Below are 19,069 nucleotides of genomic sequence, written 5' to 3'. Positions count from 1 at the left end.
TTAGTTATAAGGACTTTTTGACTTGGGAAACATTTGATAACATTGTCAAGACAAGTGAAAAACAAAATTGCTAAAATGTATTACAAAAAACAAAATTAATATAGTTTTTCCGAGTAGACACAGAATTTTAAAAAGAACAGAGGCATTTTGAATGTAATATTATAGGCACAGTGATGTAAAAATATGCAATAGTTACAAGTGAAAATGACAAGGGAATATAGAGACATTAATGTGGGTTAGATTGCCCTTTCCTAATGGCAATGGGTCTCACATCTTGCTGCTGGGATTTGCACATTGCAGCATTTCGCTAAACAAATGGGACAGTTTCTCAATGGTGGATTTGATTTGAAATTCTTTAGGAGAAATATGTGTCTCTAATGCTGTCATACATTTGGCAGGAGGTTAGGAAGTGCAGCTGTTTCCACTGATATGTTGTGAGCAATGTGCACATTGTCTTCTCTGGAGAGCCAGGTTTGCACAATGGCGGCCTCTCGCCTCTCGAGTTTTGACTTAAATATTTCTGGTAAGTTTAACTCAAAGTTAGTGAAATGTTACTAACGACATATAATGTTCATGTGACACTGACTTTCACTCAGTCTTTTAAAAGATTTTCCCAATATGCTCTACTGCAAGATGGTATTTTTAAATAGTTTTTATTATCCACTGGTTTGCGTGTAAATAGACTTGATTGATTCATCTCATCTTGTCACGTACAATTTAAACCATTTTATATTAAATTTACTATCTGTTTATGCACTCGTTACTAAATGATTGTTACAATTAAATTCAAATTCCATGCTGTCAAATCTAAAGCTGCATTCCAGTAGGAATGACCCATCCCTTTGCAATACCTGGCTGGTAGAGTAATGCATACTGGGAAATTATATTGTTGTGGAGTAGTATATTGCATAATTATTTTAAGCTAATACTAAAATATTTGTATATGCTTACTGAACAATTAAGGAAAAATGCAATTAAAATATATATATTTAACTAACCTTGAAGTTTTGCAAACATATTACTTTTTCATTTTATGAAATGAAAAAATTAAGGTAACTGATTGCCTTCATTTGTTTAGTTTTGAGATCCCCTAACTTATTCAGGTTGATTGTGTAGTCAAGGTTTTTCTTTATTTTGGGTCTGTCACAATGGTCAGGTATTCTGCTCATCCCTCTGCTACTCTCTCTATTCCTCTCTCCTTCTCTCTATTCCTCTCTCCCTCTCTCTGTTCCTCTCTCTCTATTCCTCTCTCCCTCTCTCTGTTCCTCTCTCCCTCTCTCTATTCCTCTCTCCCTCTCTCTATTCCTCTCTCCCTCTCTCTGTTCCTCTCTCCCTATCTCTATTCCTCTCTCCCTCTCTCTATTCCTCTCTCCCTCTCTCTATTCCTCTCTCCTTCTCTCTATTCCTCTCTCCCTCTCTCTGTTCCTCTCTCCCTCTCTATGTTCCTCTCTCCCTCTCTCAATTCCTCTCTCCCTCTCTCTATTCCTCTCTCCCTCTCTCTATTCCTCTCTCCTTCTCTCTATTCCTCTCTCCCTCTCTCTGTTCCTCTCTCCCTCTCTCTGTTCCTCTCTCCCTCTCTCAATTCCTCTCTCCCTCTCTCTATTCCTCTCTCCCTCTCTCTGTTCCTCTCTCCCTCTCTCTGTTCCTCTCTCCCTCTCTCTATTCCTCTCTCCCTCTCTCCCTCTCTCTATTCCTCTCTCCCTCTCTCCCTCTCTCTATTCCTCTCTCCCTCTCTCTATTCCTCTCTCCCTCTCTATTCCTCTCTCCTTCTCTCTATTCCTCTCTCCTTCTCTCTGTTCCTCTCTCCCTATCTCTATTCCTCTCTCCTTCTCTCTGTTCCTCTCTCCCTATCTCTTTTCCTCTCTACCTCTCTCTGTTCCTTTCTCTCTCTGCTACTCTCTCTGTTTCTCTCTCTCTCATATTCGCTGTCCATTTGCCAACGACAAGTAGTGCTGTGCCAGACATAATATTTCAGGTCTACTATTAGAAGGAGAGATACTTCCATGTGTCTATGAGCTGAATGTTATTACAGTCAGTGTGCCAGTTCTGAGACTCTGGATCATTACTAAGGATGCAGGATATCCCCATCCTCCAGCCTGCGTAGGTGCATGTTCCCTGTCCTGCAGTCTGACATACTGACCCCCCTTCCCTCCAACGTGGTTTGACCGTGACCTGAGAACAGCGCTCAGAATGCCCCACAGCGGATCAAACGACATCATCATTCCAGGGAGGGCGGGTATGGCCTTGATCAAGTGGTTCTAAGGAGAAATCTACCAAGGGCAGGGGATCGGCTGTTCTCTTGAGGGGTGTTTTTGGGGATGGCCTTGTTAAGGAGTGTTTTCAGAGGAAGGGCCAGACGAGAGGTGTTCTAGGCTTGTGCTCTCGTTGTGTCAATAACTCCTTTTAAACTTGACATCTTTAGGATGGTAAAATGTCTTCCCCGGTAACAGTTTTTAACAGACTAGCCAATCCACTAAGACAGAAAGAAGGAAAGTGTGTGTGTGTGTGTGTGAGAATGTAAGTCTCTCTCCTGCCTGTTGCTATGACAGCCGCTTTAGTAGTTCTTCTGCTTTTCTCTCTCCAACAACTGATGGAATGAAAAGGTGACCTGGTTGTAAATCTGTGTTTTCCAGGCTTTGACCAAACACCCTCTTTTATTTCCTTAAAAATGCTTGTCTGTGTGTGTGTGTGTATAAAGAAACTACCACTTTTGAGTCTCTCACAACCCTCAGGTTAAGCTTTTAGAAATGGTCCTAGCAACTGAAAGTTTGGGAAAAACACAAAAACATGTCCTGCTGACATTGTGAATCCTTGAGTATTTGGGGTTTACAAAAGTGTGTGTGTGTGTGTGTGTGTGTGTGTGCGTTATGTCCTGAAACAGGAACAATGACTACAAAAGATGCTTTTGTCTCTGCATTAGGCAAAACTGGGCAAAACACTCTCTTTTTTTTTTTATGGAGAAGACTGGATGTCCTTCTAACACACCACATGGACTATCTCTCTATGACAAACACGCACACACTCTGAAAGACATCTGCACTGCTGTAGGTTATGTGACGTGACAGTATGAGGGTAGCTGTGTATAATCTGGCTGATCAGCCATATATGTGGCTTATTCTGCTTCACACCACAACTCAACGTTCTCACCCATCGCTCGTATCTCCGTTTTATTCCTCTGAGTGCGCGCATACCCTCGATAAATCCGGTTATACACCGAATGTTATCCGTTCCCTTGTGCGTTCAGCCTACACCTGTGACCTGCCCTCCGATAAACTCTTTGAGACACACTTTACTTTAGGGTTTCCCAAACTCGCTCCTGGGGCCTCCCGGGGGTGCATGTTGTTGCCTGCCCTATTATGGGCAAGAAACAAACACTCACCACGAAAATATCCCAGGACCACACCCTGATCATATGTGTGTGTGTGTGTCTCTGTATGTGTGTGTGTGTGTGAGAGAGAGGTGTATCCTACCTGGTACACTGGCCTGTGTGTGTGAGAAAGGTGCCGTGTACGGAGGTGTCTGAGAGCTGAGCAGGTAAAGCTCCACAGCAGAGCCTGACGTGACTCCACCACATCCCCCAGACCCAGTAGGACCGCCTCCATCAGGGAAACACACAGGTCCACAACGCTGCTGGTCAACTCAGAGATACATCTCCACAGGTGCCTTTCAGACGACAGGCTAAAATGCCTTATCTGCTCTCTGTTTTGCGGGGATCTTCTCACTCCGTACAGAGTAGTAACGGAGGCAGTACCCAGCACAGCTAGACGATTCTAATGTGGCTCTGCCCCTCTCTCCTTCTTCTCTCTCTCCTTCTCTCTCCTCTCTTCTCCTCTCTCTCCTTCTCTCTCCTCTCTTCTCCTCTCTTTTCTCCTCTCCTCTCTCCTCTCCTCTCCTGTAACCGATGAAACCTTGGCAGCTGAAGTCCGGCTGCCACAAACACAAACATTCCCACTGACGATTCCTTTCTCACTTTACTTTACTCTCCCCCTCTCTCTCTCCCTCTCTCTCTCCCTCTGTGTCTCTCTTTTTTGTAGTCTGTTTGTTGTTTTTAAAGCAGCACTCAGTTGCATTCCAGTCTGACGCTGGCAGACAGACAGACAGATGGAGAAATGGAGGCAGAGGGTGAGACTCTCTGGAGTACGTGGTTACATGCTGCTCTCCTCCACTCAGCCACCGGTCAGATCAGAAACCACAACTCTCATCTCACCTTAGCCAAGGCCAGTGCACACACACACACACACACACACACACACACACACACACACACACACACACACAAAGCAAGCAGAGTCTGACTGCAGTCTTGTCTCCAGAGGGATGATGTTTCTGTCATCTCTGGGGTCAGGCTAGATTCCCAGGAAATTGTGTGACCTGATGCGACCTCTACAACTAGACGATCCATTCATCTGTACCCATGAAACCTTCCTTACACAACAACACATGTTTTCCATGTAACACACACCGTGTTACAGTCCTCCTTTGGATTTCCTTTTTGGGATAATTGCTGTAAACTTTTAGGCACTCAAACACGGAGGCAAAACGGTCGGTGGATTGGATTACTCTCATCCTCAGCCCTAATCAATATGGCAGTGTGACTTCATCACCAAACTGTAGGGGCCTAGTGAATGGGCTGGACTCACTGAGTCATAGTGTGGGGTAGAGGGTTCAATGTCAGGGACTCAATGGGTCACCCCTTGTACTGCTGAGTGGTGACTTTTTAAGAGTGCAGCAGCTATGTGTGTGTGTGTGTGTGTGTGTGTGGTGTTATATAATGGCTGTATTTCTCAGACACTAATACTATTATTTAGAAGAAATTACAATTCAAAATAAATCTACATCTGAACTCTGTCAATGTGTTTTCTGCCATCCTTTTCCCTGTTGTTAGATCATCGTACTCATCTTAGAAGGGCACATGGTACACATTCGGCCCATCTCTGTAACTCTCTGTCACTCTCTGTCCCTCTCTGTCACTCTCTGTCACTCTCTGTCACTCTCTGTCCCTCTCTGTCACTCTCTGTAACTCTCTGTCACTCTCTGTCCCTCTCTGTCACTCTCTGTCACTCTCTGTCACTCTCTGTCCCTCTCTGTCACTCTCTTTCACTCTCTGTCCCTCTCTGTCACTCTCTGTCCCTCTCTGTCACTCTCTGTCACTCTCTGTCCCTCTCTGTCACTCTCTGTCACTCTCTGTCCCTCTCTGTCACTCTCTGTCCCTCTCTGTCACTCTCTGTCACTCTCTGTCCCTCTCTGTCACTCTCTGTCACTCTCTGTCCCTCTCTGTCACTCTCTGTCACTCTCTGTCCCTCTCTGTCACTCTCTGTCACTCTCTGTCCCTCTCTGTCACTCTCTGTCCCTCTCTGTCCCTCTCTGTCACTCTCTGTCACTCTCTGTCCCTCTCTGTCACTCTCTGTCACTCTCTGTCCCTCTCTGTCACTCTCTGTCACTCTCTGTCCCTCGATACTTTCTCCCACTCACTACCACAGATGGTGCTGGTCTTAATCCAAAATCATAAATGTAGTTTTTTCGGGGTTATTAATTTGGGTTATAGAACTTTTTTTAATGGTGGAAATGTGTGGAGGCAGAATAAACTGCTGTAGAAGCTTGAATCTCGAGCCGGGACAACTCATGTCAAATGGTCTTGAGAACTCAACTTTTCTCAGGAATGTTTAACATTCCAGACGTGCGGGTGTTCTACTTTTTCCACAGCCGAGTCTAACTGTTTCAGAGGTCTACCGAGGGCCAGCTCTCACTAACTGTAATTTAGGAATGGTGTAAATATTTGTAGTGTGTGTGTGTGTGATTGTGTGTGTATGTGGGTGGGTGTGGGTGTGTGTGTGTGCGCACGTTCCCAGGACGTTGTGTGCACTGTGTCCTGTTGAATCCTGGGAAAGGTCATGGAATACTCATCTTGTAAATAATGAGCAGCGGAGTGTCACAGGACAGTAACTATAGTGATAGAACAGAGACACTAGTTTGACATATCTAACTTTGCTAGACCCTATAAGAGCCAGGAGGAATGGACAGGCAGGTCAACAACATCTCACAGTCTTTTGTAAAGAGTTTTACATTTGTTGAAAGGAAAGCATGGCTGTAGTTTAACAAAAGGATGAGAAGATTAGCATGGCCCCTGAATAAAGAAGATGATGAGGTAGCACATTTGAGTGTCGAGTGAGGAGAAATAGATAAGGGTCCTTCTGTCAGTTCGGGCAGCTTTCCCGATAATCCCAAATATCTATGCATGGAGCTAGAAAAATTCGAATAATAATTTGAAATGTGAGCTGAAATGTTGGACTTCTGAGTCCAACATTTCAAACATTCTTTCATTGAATATGTAGACATTAACACTGTGTTCTCTGAAAATCACTGCAATGCATGTTCTTTAGTTGTCAGCCTTTGGATTGTATTGGATACATAATGTGTAAAACTTCCTCAAAGTGCTCTCTCTCAAACTCTTTTTGTGGCCCAAGGACACAGAGGAAACAATCCATCCAAGCAGAGACTGCCATCCCCTGACCTCAGCCTGACCCCTTTGTCTTGATGCAGAGGAAAAATCACACCTCTGTTGCTAGGGGCAACAGACTCCTGAACCATCATGTGACATGGGTCTAGCCTGAAGTTATATAGAAACCCTAACACAGATCTCCACCCATGGACACTCCTTCCTGTAGACTCCTGACTGTTGTGTGTGTCTGGTGACCATAAAACCACTTAGACTTTACTATTCCTTTCCACTAGTGCCCTCTTCTTCCTGCTTGCAGAGTGGTGTCAAAGTGAGTTCTGTACATCTGTCTACTACTGGTCATTAACCGGGACAGTGAGACAAGCACTAAAATAAACATCTGATCCCCAGATTGATACAGTAGATGATACCTTTCAACGAAAGCTACACAAGGCCTGCCACCAACACAAATGCAGACACTTTTAACCATTCAAACCCACAGTGGATATAAAAAGTCTAAATGCAGCTTTATTTATGTGACAGATGTAATCAAGACCAATCATGAAAAACAAATAAATTATTTCCTGGAAAAAATATTGTCAATGCCTTGGATGTGTAAGTGTGTACACCCTTTATAATTGGGTTTTAACTGTGTTTACATTTAACCAATCACCATCATTATGGCGTGGAGCCAAGATGGCACCAACGGTGACCTTAAAGGAGCTGCAGTCATTTCTGTCAGGAACTGGGCACTCCCTGCGTAGTACAATTTTTGTGCGTATTCCTGGACGCCATTACCCACCAAAAGGAACAACCGATTATATATTTTGCAAACATTTTGTAAGAGCATCTCCCAAAAACCATGTGGACTAATGTGTTATAGTCTGATGAGGACAGGGTAGAAAGTTTCATTCCAAAATATGTTTGGCGAAAAGCCATCGCCTAAAGTACTAAAGAAAAGTGGTGAAGGTATAGAGCTTTGGTGTTGCTTTTCTTCAGCGGGGACAGTGGACAGGATAGAAGGGAAAATGTATAGCTTTTTTTGGTGTCAATCCTGATTCCCTCTGCCAGGAAGAAGACCTTTCAACAAAATAAATCAACCCAGGAATGGATGGGGGGGGGATCAATGTCTTTTGAATAGCCAGTCAGAGCAGGACCTCAATCCTATAGAAAATCTGTGGACTGCCATGAAGAGAGCTGTGCACAGGAGATCCCCTTTGACTCAGCTTCAGAAACACCTATTCAGGCTGACTTATGCCACCAAGACATCAATCATTTATGTTTATTGATTATTTACCTATTAGTTTTCCACTTTAAAACTGTTGGTTACAAGATCTTATTAAATGTAGATGAAGGTCTGATATGATTTGTCTTGATGCAAGTTGTTACATCAACACGAGCTGCATTTTCACTTTTCAATGTTTCTTGTTCCCTAATGCCTTAACCTAAACCTAACCCTAAATCATAACTTCCTGTCATGATTTGAAAGCTATGAAATATCACAGAGTGCAACTTTTGCTTGTGTTTGCAAGAATGCATTCAGTTACATTCAGGTCAAGTGAGAAAATGAGCCCCATTTTCCTTTAATGGGAGAGTTGGTTTTAATGTGAACTGGTGTACTGCAATTCAGGTAACTTCCACTAGGTGGGAGTACATTAGGGCGATAGCTCATAACACCCCCTTTGAAATAGAATATATAGATCCTTTCTTTATTTATCAAATCAGGTATGGCCAATGTCTGACTCTGGAAGCATTCTTGGAGTGGGTCCCTAGATCATTTATGCTTTAGTGTTTTTTTGTTATTGCTGTGGTTTTATCTAGAGCCCAGTTGACTCCCATTCTTACTTTGATGGAGACCACCCCTGGTGTGATTATACCACGAGCTCAGAGGACCATCCACTGACAACATACGAGTCACAGAACCAATGGGCATTGGTACAATGAAGTTTCAAACCTCCCCTAAAAATATCTGATATTACCCATACCCCGTGGACACAGTAGAGAATACACTTCAGTACCATGTAGGTGATCGTACTGAAGTGATGAAGAGAAATTATCAACAACGATGAAGAGTAAATTTGATGGAGAGGGAGGGGATGAACAGAGGGTGATTTGTCCTATTATACACTAAAGTCAGACACACACACGTACGTGCGTGTGCACAAAAACACATTCACACAATGAAAATTATCAAAAACTGCGAGATTTAATGGCTTGACACATGGTCAAGGAATTACTAGAGCAGAACGTGTACCATCCGCTCCCACCTCCTGTCTCTCCCCCTCTCTCTCTCTCTCTCTCTCTCTCTCTCTCTCTCTCTCCCTCTCTCTCTCCCCCTCTCTCTCTCCCTGTCTCTCTCTCTCTCCCTGTCTCTCTCTCTCTCCCTGTCTCTCTCTCCCTGTCTCTCTCTCCCTGTCTCTCTCTCTCTCTCCCTGTCTCTCTCTCTCTCTCCCTGTCTCTCTCCCTGTCTCTCTCTCTCTCTCCCTGTCTCTCTCCCTGTCTCTCTCTCTCCCTGTCTCTCTCTCTCCCTGTCTCTCTCTCTCTCCCTGTCTCTCTCTCTCTCCCTGTCTCTCTCTCTCTCTCTCCCTGTCTCTCTCTCTCTCTCCCTGTCTCTCTCCCTGTCTCTCTCTCTCCCTGTCTCTCTCCCTGTCTCTTTCTATGTGTTTTTCAGTCTTTTTCTTGCTGTCTATGAATAGGCCCTTGATGTGCATGAGTCAGTTTGTTCCAGTTTCACAGTGAAGAGGCGCATTGAGTCCTGTTATCTCTTACTCACAAAGACCTCATATATCTGGAGATATTTAGAGGTCTCATATCCTGTTGTGAAGCTATATAACTTCCCCAGTCCCCAGCACCCATACTGAACCCTCACAGACAATGGTGTGGGTGTGTGTGGTGTGTGTGTGGGTGTGTGTGGTGTGTGTGTGTGTGTGTGACAGGGTTCCATATAGTCATGTCTGAAAACAGAGCATGATAGTTTGAGCATATAAAGTCTGGGCCGGTTTGACTCAGGGCAGATCACAGGGCTGGACTGGGACACAGTGGGAGTGGGGAAGTGGATACACAGGGAACGGGTCTGGACCCTTTAACCATCACCGCTCTGATACCTCTTTCTATGAATCCAACACAAAGTTAGCAGACATGTATTTGTATCTGTATTCGTTATACAATGTAGCTGGGCCGATGCAAAATCCTGTTCTCATGGATCGGCCATGGCAACTCAGTTATTCTGATCAAAGTGGGACAAACAGAAGAGGGGAAGAGTAAGGAGGGGCTATTCCCTCAAAAACATTCTTGGTAACACCCCCCACCACCCACCCCACTTCCCGCCTCCCTCTAATTCAAAGCCAGCACCCCCAGGGCCAGAGAGGGGATCCCTGGGAATCTGTGGAGGAAAAGAAAACCAGGCCCAACAGCCACCACATTACCGCCAGCTAACTTTCAGTCTGCCAGAAAAGTGTCTGGATTTAGAAATGCACCAAGAAGGTGTCTGTTGAAATGGTACATTCTCTTGTAGGTCCTAATGAATCCTTCCATTGACAAGAGAACTGGCAAATGCGAGAGTGACTATTTTCACAAGAGCCTACACACTCTACAATCCATTCAAGTTTCATCAAAATGACACACCAGCGGAGATTAGCTGGAGATTACCTGGACGGGCTGAATGACTGCCCTGCTCCTCATTCACCTTCCCTCTGATTGGAGGAGGCAGAATGATTAAAGGCAGTGATTGGTTGAGACAGTAGGGGTTAAAGGTAATGAGTAGTGATTAGTATTCGTGTCTCACCATGAGACCGGTTACTTTTGACAGCGATAGCATTGTTCGAGATGTACTGTGGGCGCGCGTCTTTTTATGTGTGTGTGCGAGTATGTGAGGGTGTGTGAGTGTGTGTGACACAAGCAATTCTACCCCCTCATGCTGTGTGTTTCAGGCCCTCCTCCTCCCATGGACCTGTGAGAACCCTCATGACACAGAGACGTCTCCTAGGAGAGAAGCGCTATCCAGTTAGAAATGTAGCAGTTTTCCCCCCTCCTAAGAGACTGACTCTATTCCACATATCCCCCAGTTTTCCTCTCTCTCTTTTTTCTCAGTTTTGTAGAGGTGGATTAACGGAGGAGCTTGTCATGGTAGTGAAGTAACAAACATAGGAAGCAATATTCTGAATCACGACCTGAGATATATTACATTTTTGGTTGAAATGTGATTGGAAAGTGGCTGTAAGAACAGAAGAAGAAAGACAGAAAAAGCAGACAAGGGCAGACAAAAATAGATTTAAGTGTAAATGATGAAAGAAGAGGCTGATGAAATATAGTCCATCTGAAAGAAAATACAACAGATTGTAGAGGAGAAAGGGAGTCTAGAGATACCGAGAAAAATCTCCCCATTGTTGTGTGGTAAATGAGGCATGGCATGTTTGGCTGTGATATAACCATTGACCGTGAACTGGCCATGTTCTCCATGTAACATTAGACATAATTAACCGTCACTCAGAATGACCATCATCCCTCACCACTAGTTTTCTCTGACAGAACTAGAAATCTGGAGAAGGGAAGAGATGCACTGGATGGACAATGAGACACAAGGCAAACCTTTCAAGGTGTAATCGATTTCACAAGTTTCGTCCTGTCGTCTTTTCTTTAACCTGGCTGTTATTAGAGGGATAAGAATGTGACCACATAAAGACAGGATATATGACTAGTCCTCAACCTCACGCTGCATGTAACATTAGCAGAACAGGATCCAATGTGATCAGGACACTTTTGCTTAGAACTAACAATCCTCCAAACGATCTATCCATTCAAACAAAAACGTTAAAACTCTCAGTGCAACACTAACACACAATCATTTCATCCAGATTATAGCTGCATAGAAGACCTACAGTAGTCTGATCTAAGGAGTCATTACACTGATTCTCCTTGACATTATATAATAAATAATGGACAGGTGGGTGCCTACGGAAGCTATCCAATAGGACATGTCGGCACAGGAGAGCTGACAGACGGAGTAGAGTGAACGAAGCCAGGCTGAAGCTCTAGTCGACCAGGTAGTGAGGTGGTCGCAAGTAGTAGAGTCAACAACACCACCCGTGGAATATCGATTTGTTGAATATTGAATATTGGGGCGATGGATCTGTTGTCAGGGAACAGGACAGTCTTCAAACAGAACACAGCAGTAGGCTTATATTTTAATTCCCTCTAAAAGTGTCAGCTGAGATTTACAGTTAAAAGCTTGGCAAAAGCTTTTCACACAAAAATATCTTAAATACCTTACGCACACACATACATACATACACACACACATACTGCCTTATATGGTGAAAGCAGACAGCAGTAGCCTTCACCAGAAGTAAACCAAAATGATGGAAGCTCAACCCTAATTTCTGCGTGTGTTTGGGTTTCAGGGCATGCGTGTGTGTGTTGTGTGGGTGTGACTCCATGCAGCTGTCTACTGAGGAAAGATAGATTTTGATTGAGAATACAATCTGAAAGAGACGCCCTTTGCATGTGATGTGTTTCGGGTAATCTGCTAAATCTAATGAAGATGTGGATGACATTATTCTTCTGTGGAGGAGTGTGTGTATGTGTGTGTTTGTGTGTGTGTGTGTATGTATGTATGTGTGTGCATGTGTACTTCAAAACAGCATGATAATATAAATTTACCTTTGTGTGCCAATGATTACTCTGTTTAAACCTCCTGACACAGGCCATTCAGATAGAACCATACAACAAAGCACATTCTAGCAATGAAACTGTAAGTAAAGCTTATCATATTTTTGGTGAAGTAATAAAACAGACAGAAGTGGCATGCTAACTGATATCATTAACCCTGTACTGAAGGACTTTTGGACGGTTGATTGTAAAGATCATACCTTGTTTGAGCTGCCCTCTATAATCCTGAAGGAATGAGACCTGTCAACAAGGTCATGTTTCCTGTGTTTTCATGTCAAGGGTATAATACAACATTCCTCTCTCTCTTTCTCACTCTGCCTCTCTACCCTTTTCTCCTTTCTCTTTCTCCCTGGTCCTTTTTTGAAAAGACCTACTGGTCTTTTCAAAATGCTTTTATAGGCTATTGAGTTAGTTTTAAGGTTTGGGTTTAAGTTTAGGGTTACATTTAAGTTAAAGTTATGCTTAGAAGTTTGGAACAAAATGTGCCAGCCAACACCCCACTCCTGCTTTGCCCCTAAAGTGAAACAGGTTCAGCCTTGATGGGAGAACAGATAGTGCCACACATCATAAGAGTAGGGTTGTTAACTCTGCTGTCCTGGTTACATTTCCAGTATCATCATGGCTATTTATTCATCCCCAGGACGTTCATAGAGTGGTTGCTCAGGGTATTCACCCCCTTTGACTTTGTTGTGTTACAATGTGAAATCAAGATTTAATCTGGAGTTTTTGTCAGTGATCAACGCAAAAAAGTCCAAAAATAAAATCTACAAACATGTTTGGAAAGTTGGAAGTTCAGTGGGATGTAATTTTTGGTTGTGGCCAACCATCAATCAGGAAAGCTAATGTTTTCCGGCCCCCACCTGAACTCCATTCTAACCACATTTTACCCTAAACATCAATGAGACGATACCCTTAAAAGCTTAGGTGTAATTCAGTGTTGGATCACGGGCTACAAATAGAAGCTGCCTGTTATTGTGGTAATTTGAGGGAAGAAATGTAAAGGCTGTGACACACCCTGGTCTAATGGTCCAACTTTAGAAAAGACAGTTCCTTTACTTATTTAATTTCAGGTACTGTCCATAGTTCATAATGTAACATAGTACATCTTTAACAAAATGCACTGGTTTTTAAACAGAAAATGGCTTATTTAGGGGCACATTTTAACACATTCTTGTTTTAATTGTCTGACAGCACTAGTTCCAACATAAAACCAAAGTCGTCCTACAATATATGAGTTTGACTTTCAGTATTTAAAAATGAAATATCTCACAGAATAATATTTAAGTGTACTTATTGTAATTCAGTAATATGTGAGAATTGGTCAGGTGTCAAAATACAATTCCATGGCACTGTATTTTAAGTGCTATGTCGATTATTTATTTAGTTAAGAGTTATAGCTTTTATGATTTTCCCTTGTCATCTCAGGGCTCCCTTGGGGGCTCTTTTGGAGGTCACCCCAGGAAAAGATGCTGGTTGTCCATAGTGGACATTTCATCCTGGTATACCCTGCCCACATGTGACAGCATACAGTATGTGATGGATTGAACAGGGGGAGATTTTCTATCTTTATTTCATATACATCCTCTTCTATTGGATTACACAAGCAGTTCCTAACATTTATGACCCAAATGCAGTCTTTAAATGTTTAATGTGGCCTAGGAACAGCACAGTGTCACTGCCACAGGAGGGCCTGCCATTTGGGACACAGTGCAAAGTTCTGGTTGGCCCACTACCATGGAACCACAGGCTAAGAACAGATTCTCTGGCATAAAAAGGAGTCACTCTAAAGGTGTGTCACATATTTGAGCACGTTCACACACAGGACGCACATGATTCATTATTATCACTGTCCCATCATGGAGTCAGGACTACCCTATCTTTACCAGAGCCCAACTGGAGTGACTTCAACTGTTATTATAATTCGCTCAAACACATGCACACATACACACACGCACACACATACACACACACACACACACACACACACACACAAGCACTCACTTCTGTGGTTAACATCTAGGTTGAACTGTTAGTGAATGACAGGTCAGAACCTGTTCTGATATCTGACAGACAAACATTCCACTTGAACCAAAAACAAACACATCGGCATCAAACTGAAAGGAACAGACTTGAAGTCCAGTGACAGTCACAGCTGTCTCAAACGAGTTCTGGGTATGTCAATAAACGGGATAGGACACTGAGGGTAGTGATTAGCTATGCTATGCTAGGCTATATACAGCACTATACAGAATGGCTAACACATTTGCATCCCAACAGGACACAAACAAACTGCAGAAAAATGTCCTCAGTGACGTTCAAACTGGTTATGAATTGAGGATGGACGGACAACAAGCAGCAAGAGGGCCACACAAATTCATAGTCCACTAAGTGTGAAGTCTCATTTGAAATTATTTTTGCCTTCCAACTCTCTCTGGATTAGCCAAAGACGTATTGTAATCCCAACCACACAGAACAGCACAGAGGGACAGAGGCAGACAGAGCTGTAGAGAGAGCCAGAGAAAAAGAAAGAGAAGCAGAAAAGGATTAAAACAGACATGCGGGGAGCCAGAGAAAAGGAGAGAGGTTAAGAGAGAGAGAGAGAGAGAAAGAGAAAGAGAGAGAGAGAGAGAGAGAAATAATTCCAGAGTATCTTACCCTCTCTCCACTGTTCCTCCGTAACGTTCCCACCGGTAGTTTCAACATGAGTCTCCGGGTTCTACCTGGCGTTACAGCCCCCTGCACTACCATGGCAACGACCTCGGTCTGTGTGTGTGTGTGTGTGTGTGAGTGTGTGTTGCGTCTGGTCCCGTCCAGCCTGGAAGCAGCTCACACGAGCTAGCGTGTGTCTGTGAAAAATAGAGGGTATGTCAGTAGTTCCAATCCCGTCTTCTCTCTCTCTCTCTCTCTCTCTGTTATTCCTCTGAGGATAGTGTGTGTGTCCCTGCCTCTCTCTCTCTCTGTCTCGGCGAACTGTTCATTCTCCTCGGCTTACGGTAGCGACGCTCCACTCTGCCGTTCTGGCACACAGTGTTTATGTGTGAGTGAGGGAAAGTGTGCTTTGTTTCTGCTCTCTCCCTCCCACTCCAGTCTGTGAGTCTCTCTCCCGCCTTCTCTTAATGTAGCCTATGGGGTCTCTCCGTCTTTAGTCAGGGGGCTTAACCAGGTCACTGGTTTAATGTGACGCTACCACTGTTATTAGCATACGCATGCTTGTCACGTGACCTCAAAGGAGTAGTGAATGTGTGTGTGAGTGTGGGGGTGGGGTTCACACACACACACACACACACACCCCCACTGACACACACACACTATGGTACAATGTGTCACATGGTAACCTCAAAAGGACGACGTGATGTTTTGCCATCTGGTGATGAGATTATCTTTAAATCCCACATCCAGCTTTCACCATTCCGTCTGGAATGGGGCTCTGACAGGGATACCCCAAAAACACACCCACACACACACCTGGACAACTGCACAACCACATGCACACACCCAAACAACCACACGCACACACGCTTGAATACTTAGCCAATGAGATTACCAAGGGCCATGGTCTACAGACAGCATGGGTGAAACACAGTCATCATACTAATCAATGGTCCACAGCACCATGTGGTAAACGATGAAATAAAGGCCACCTGTCCTGATGGAGAGGAGGGCAGCACTAAGCCCTGGAGTGGGAGGTCCCCTCTGGCTGAAGGGGATGGCCCTGGGCTCGGCCCGGGCGGAGTCACAGCTGGTCCCTGTGACATACTGACATAATCACTCTGCACAGCTCAGCTTCACTCAATCAGCTGGTCAATGCTGTGCCGGCAGATGATTAGCTAGGGGGGATGAACTCCCAGGACTGGATGAAGTGGCTCCGCTGACCAGTAGCTCATCTGGTAAAGCAGGGGGCTTGCAATGTCAGGGTTGTGGGTTTGATTACCACACAGGGTGCTTATAAAAAAACTATGAAAATATATGCCCTCACAACTATAAGCCATTTTGGAATAGAGAGTCTGCTATATTACTAAAATGTCAGATGAAGACTTTTATTATCTCCCAAATCCAAGCTATTAGCGGTGTCTGAATAGCAGCTTTGCTGGACATGGTATATAATCACACACACACATCCTGGTTTAAACTGAGTGCCAGCCACACTGGAGAAAGTCATCTGCACGAGTAACCCCCACTAAGCATCATTTATTCAATGCTTTGGCCTACATCAGGAGTGTGTGTGTGTGTGTGTATATGTGGCTTTTATGAGAATTATCACAGGGCTATATATAACCCTGGTGTGTGCTGCCATTGAGTGCTGGCAGCATCCACAAGACACCAACTAAAAGAGAAGAAAGATTAGGGAGCCACAGATCCATATTCACTGTCCCTCACGTTGGGAATCAAGATTAATTAAATCACTTTGTCATTATTATTTTTTTCATTTATCAAGAAGAAAACAAATGAAAAGTGTGTCCATAATTAACCAGTAAATAATGAAATAGGCGCTCCTAAATGGTTTACTGTTCAGAAGATGTGGTCATTCTATGGAGGGAACTGTTCAATACAACCACACGCCTTTTAATGAATTAGGTCCTTGGAAAGCGATGCAGGGATATTTACTCTGTTTGGGTGCCTTTGACCAAAGCTATATATCACACCCACTGGGCCTCATTGCTTGTCTCTAGACCGGGTGGTTTGAATGCCGATTGGCTGATAGCCCTGGTATACATGGCTTTCTTCAGCCAATCAGTATTTAAACAACCCGGTTTATGAAAAAATAGGACATAAATAGACATAGATGTAAAGTGAAGATTCAAAATGTACCTATAAAGACTGCATGGGGGCTTTAATAGAAGACAACACTTAATACCTCAGGCAAGATGCACAATGACCTATTTCAGTTAAACATGCATAAGAGACAACAATCCACACAATCACAAGAGGCACATATTATACATTCACAGAAGGTAGTGCTGCAAAAATGTTCTCTCTGAACGTACATTTACCCCCACTCTCCCCTGATACCCCCCAACCCCCCAACAACCTAATCACCACAAAACCAGCCTGGTGAGCTCCAGACACAAAGAACTGAATGCGTGTGATTGTGTGAGATAAAGTGTGTGTGTTTGAGAGAGAGAGAGAGAGAGAGAGAGAGAGAAATTATGTAACAAGCAGCACAGTAATTACTACTAATTACACCAGATTTCTTCTTAAAAACAATGGATTTGGTGTGCATGCATGTTTGTGTTTTGTTTGATTGAATTGGTGATCTGAGTTGTAGAGATGATTCCCTAAGGTAAAGTCTTGGCATTATTTTGTTTTAATTTACTGACAGCCCAGCCAGTAATGCCTACGGCTGGCTCTCTGATTCATCCCCATGGTTGCTTATTTGGGGTGTGTGTGTTGCGTATGTGTGTGGTTGTGTATGTATGTTTATGGAAATATCCTCTAGCCAGACTCCCTGCTCTTGCCAGACAAAGAGGAGCCTGCTGACTCGGTGAGTTGCAGTTAAGGTTCCTTACACTATCCAGAATAAGAGATTCTGCACCATAAATACATACACACAAATGAATAATATGACGCACACCCACACAGATCAGTCTCACAAAATAATGTGGTATAATTGTACCTACGACCCTGTCCAGTCAAATAAATCCCAACCAGCTCAGGGGAGTTAAAGATCACATCATGTCTTCCTTCTACTGTAAGGAATGGTGCAAAGTCGTTCTGTTTTTTTTCCACACTGCATGTCCAACCGGAAAGTCATCAATGCCTCTGAGAACATGCTCATGTGACTGACAACCTCCGTTAACTTTTGTAGGCACCCCTAGAGTATGTTGAGACAAGGAAAGAGCTGCTGACGATGCCAACCCCACTCTGGGCAATGCTTGGCCAATATGCATGGATCTTCAGCCAGAGGTACAATTATAGCAAATAATCAAGAGTATACAAGGAGAATAACATAATCAATGTGTTTACAACTCTAGATAGCCTTAGCAGCTAACTATGAAACATCTATCTACCTATAACATTTGTTTTGGAATTAGCGTTATTATTTATAGAATATCCTGTCTGTTGTATAATTATGATCGAGTAAACAAACACTTTTTGTATTGTAAGGTGTCCTTGGGTTGTGGTGCAGGGCAGACAGAGCTTCCTGTATTTAGCCTTCAGGGGCTAAGATGATAACAGCTAGGTAGCTTGGCATTATAAGGTTTAACAACGTGTTGTTCTGAATTCCTCTTTTTATGGCCTGACCATGGTGTAACCATATCCGAGTGAACAAATGCTTTTTGTATAGTTATATAGGGACCCCATCGCTTGAAAACTATGTCAATATTTGAATTGAATCCAGTGCTTTATATTAATTTCTTTGGGACTGGCAACACAAAACACCAGACAAAAATAAACAAGAGAAACAAGACACAGATTCTATGAGCATGAATGCACTGACAATAAAAAAAATATTTTGTGCTCTATTTCAAATAACATCTTTCTCTAATACCCTTTATATTATAATTACAAATATTATAACGGGGTGGAAATCATGGTTGTCATAATTCTCTCAATTCACACTGTCTTAAGTCAATGACGAACCAACCTGTATGCAAGAGAGAGGGTGATGAGCTGAGGGAGCGAGGAGGAACCCAAATCAAGGGCTAAACCTCTCATAATGACTTCACCACACCACAGGGGACAGGGAGACCATTGCTCTGCTCTCTTCCTCTCCGTGTGTGTGTGTGTGTGTGTGTGTGTGTGTGTGTCTGTCTCTGGCTGTGTGTATGTTCTTATATGTGAATTTGCTATTCATCACAGAAAGGTGATGAAGAGAGCAGAGATGAAGCACGTACATCCGCAAGCACACACACACACACACACACAATCCCCCCATGTCTTAATAACAAAAATCCTGTAGCCATATTCAAGTTGAAAAACAATTGTATAGGTTTCAAAGGCAGTGGCAGAGGGGGGAGAGGAGGG

At 43.5% G+C, this 19,069-nt stretch overlaps 1 protein-coding gene across 16 annotated transcripts in view; it reads right to left on the bottom strand.

Moving 5' to 3' along the window:
- Positions 1–19,069, bottom strand: part of frmd4a (FERM domain containing 4A) — a 108,240-nt gene that overhangs the window by 68,511 nt on the left and 20,660 nt on the right. For 3 of the 16 annotated variants that reach the window (XR_004574778.1, XR_003777444.2, XM_029114888.2), the window contains exon 1: positions 3,471–4,040. The exons of 3 other annotated variants lie outside the window; for them this stretch is intronic. Coding sequence is in view for 11 of the 13 variants with exons in the window: in XM_029114888.2 (XP_028970721.1) it covers positions 3,471–3,602 (132 nt within the window). In the remaining 2 variants the exon portion in view is untranslated. Of the gene's footprint in view, positions 1–3,470; positions 4,062–14,758; positions 15,158–19,069 lie in introns of those variants that run through there. 10 more of the 16 variants (XM_029114889.2, XM_029114890.2, XM_029114896.2 and 7 more) reach the window with 9 other exon arrangements.

The sequence above is a fragment of the Esox lucius genome, chromosome 19 (genome assembly GCF_011004845.1).
Source record: "Esox lucius isolate fEsoLuc1 chromosome 19, fEsoLuc1.pri, whole genome shotgun sequence".
Lineage (NCBI taxonomy): Eukaryota > Metazoa > Chordata > Actinopteri > Esociformes > Esocidae > Esox > Esox lucius.
Note: the sequence above shows the minus strand (reverse complement) of the source record. Positions and strands in the feature narration are given on the sequence as shown.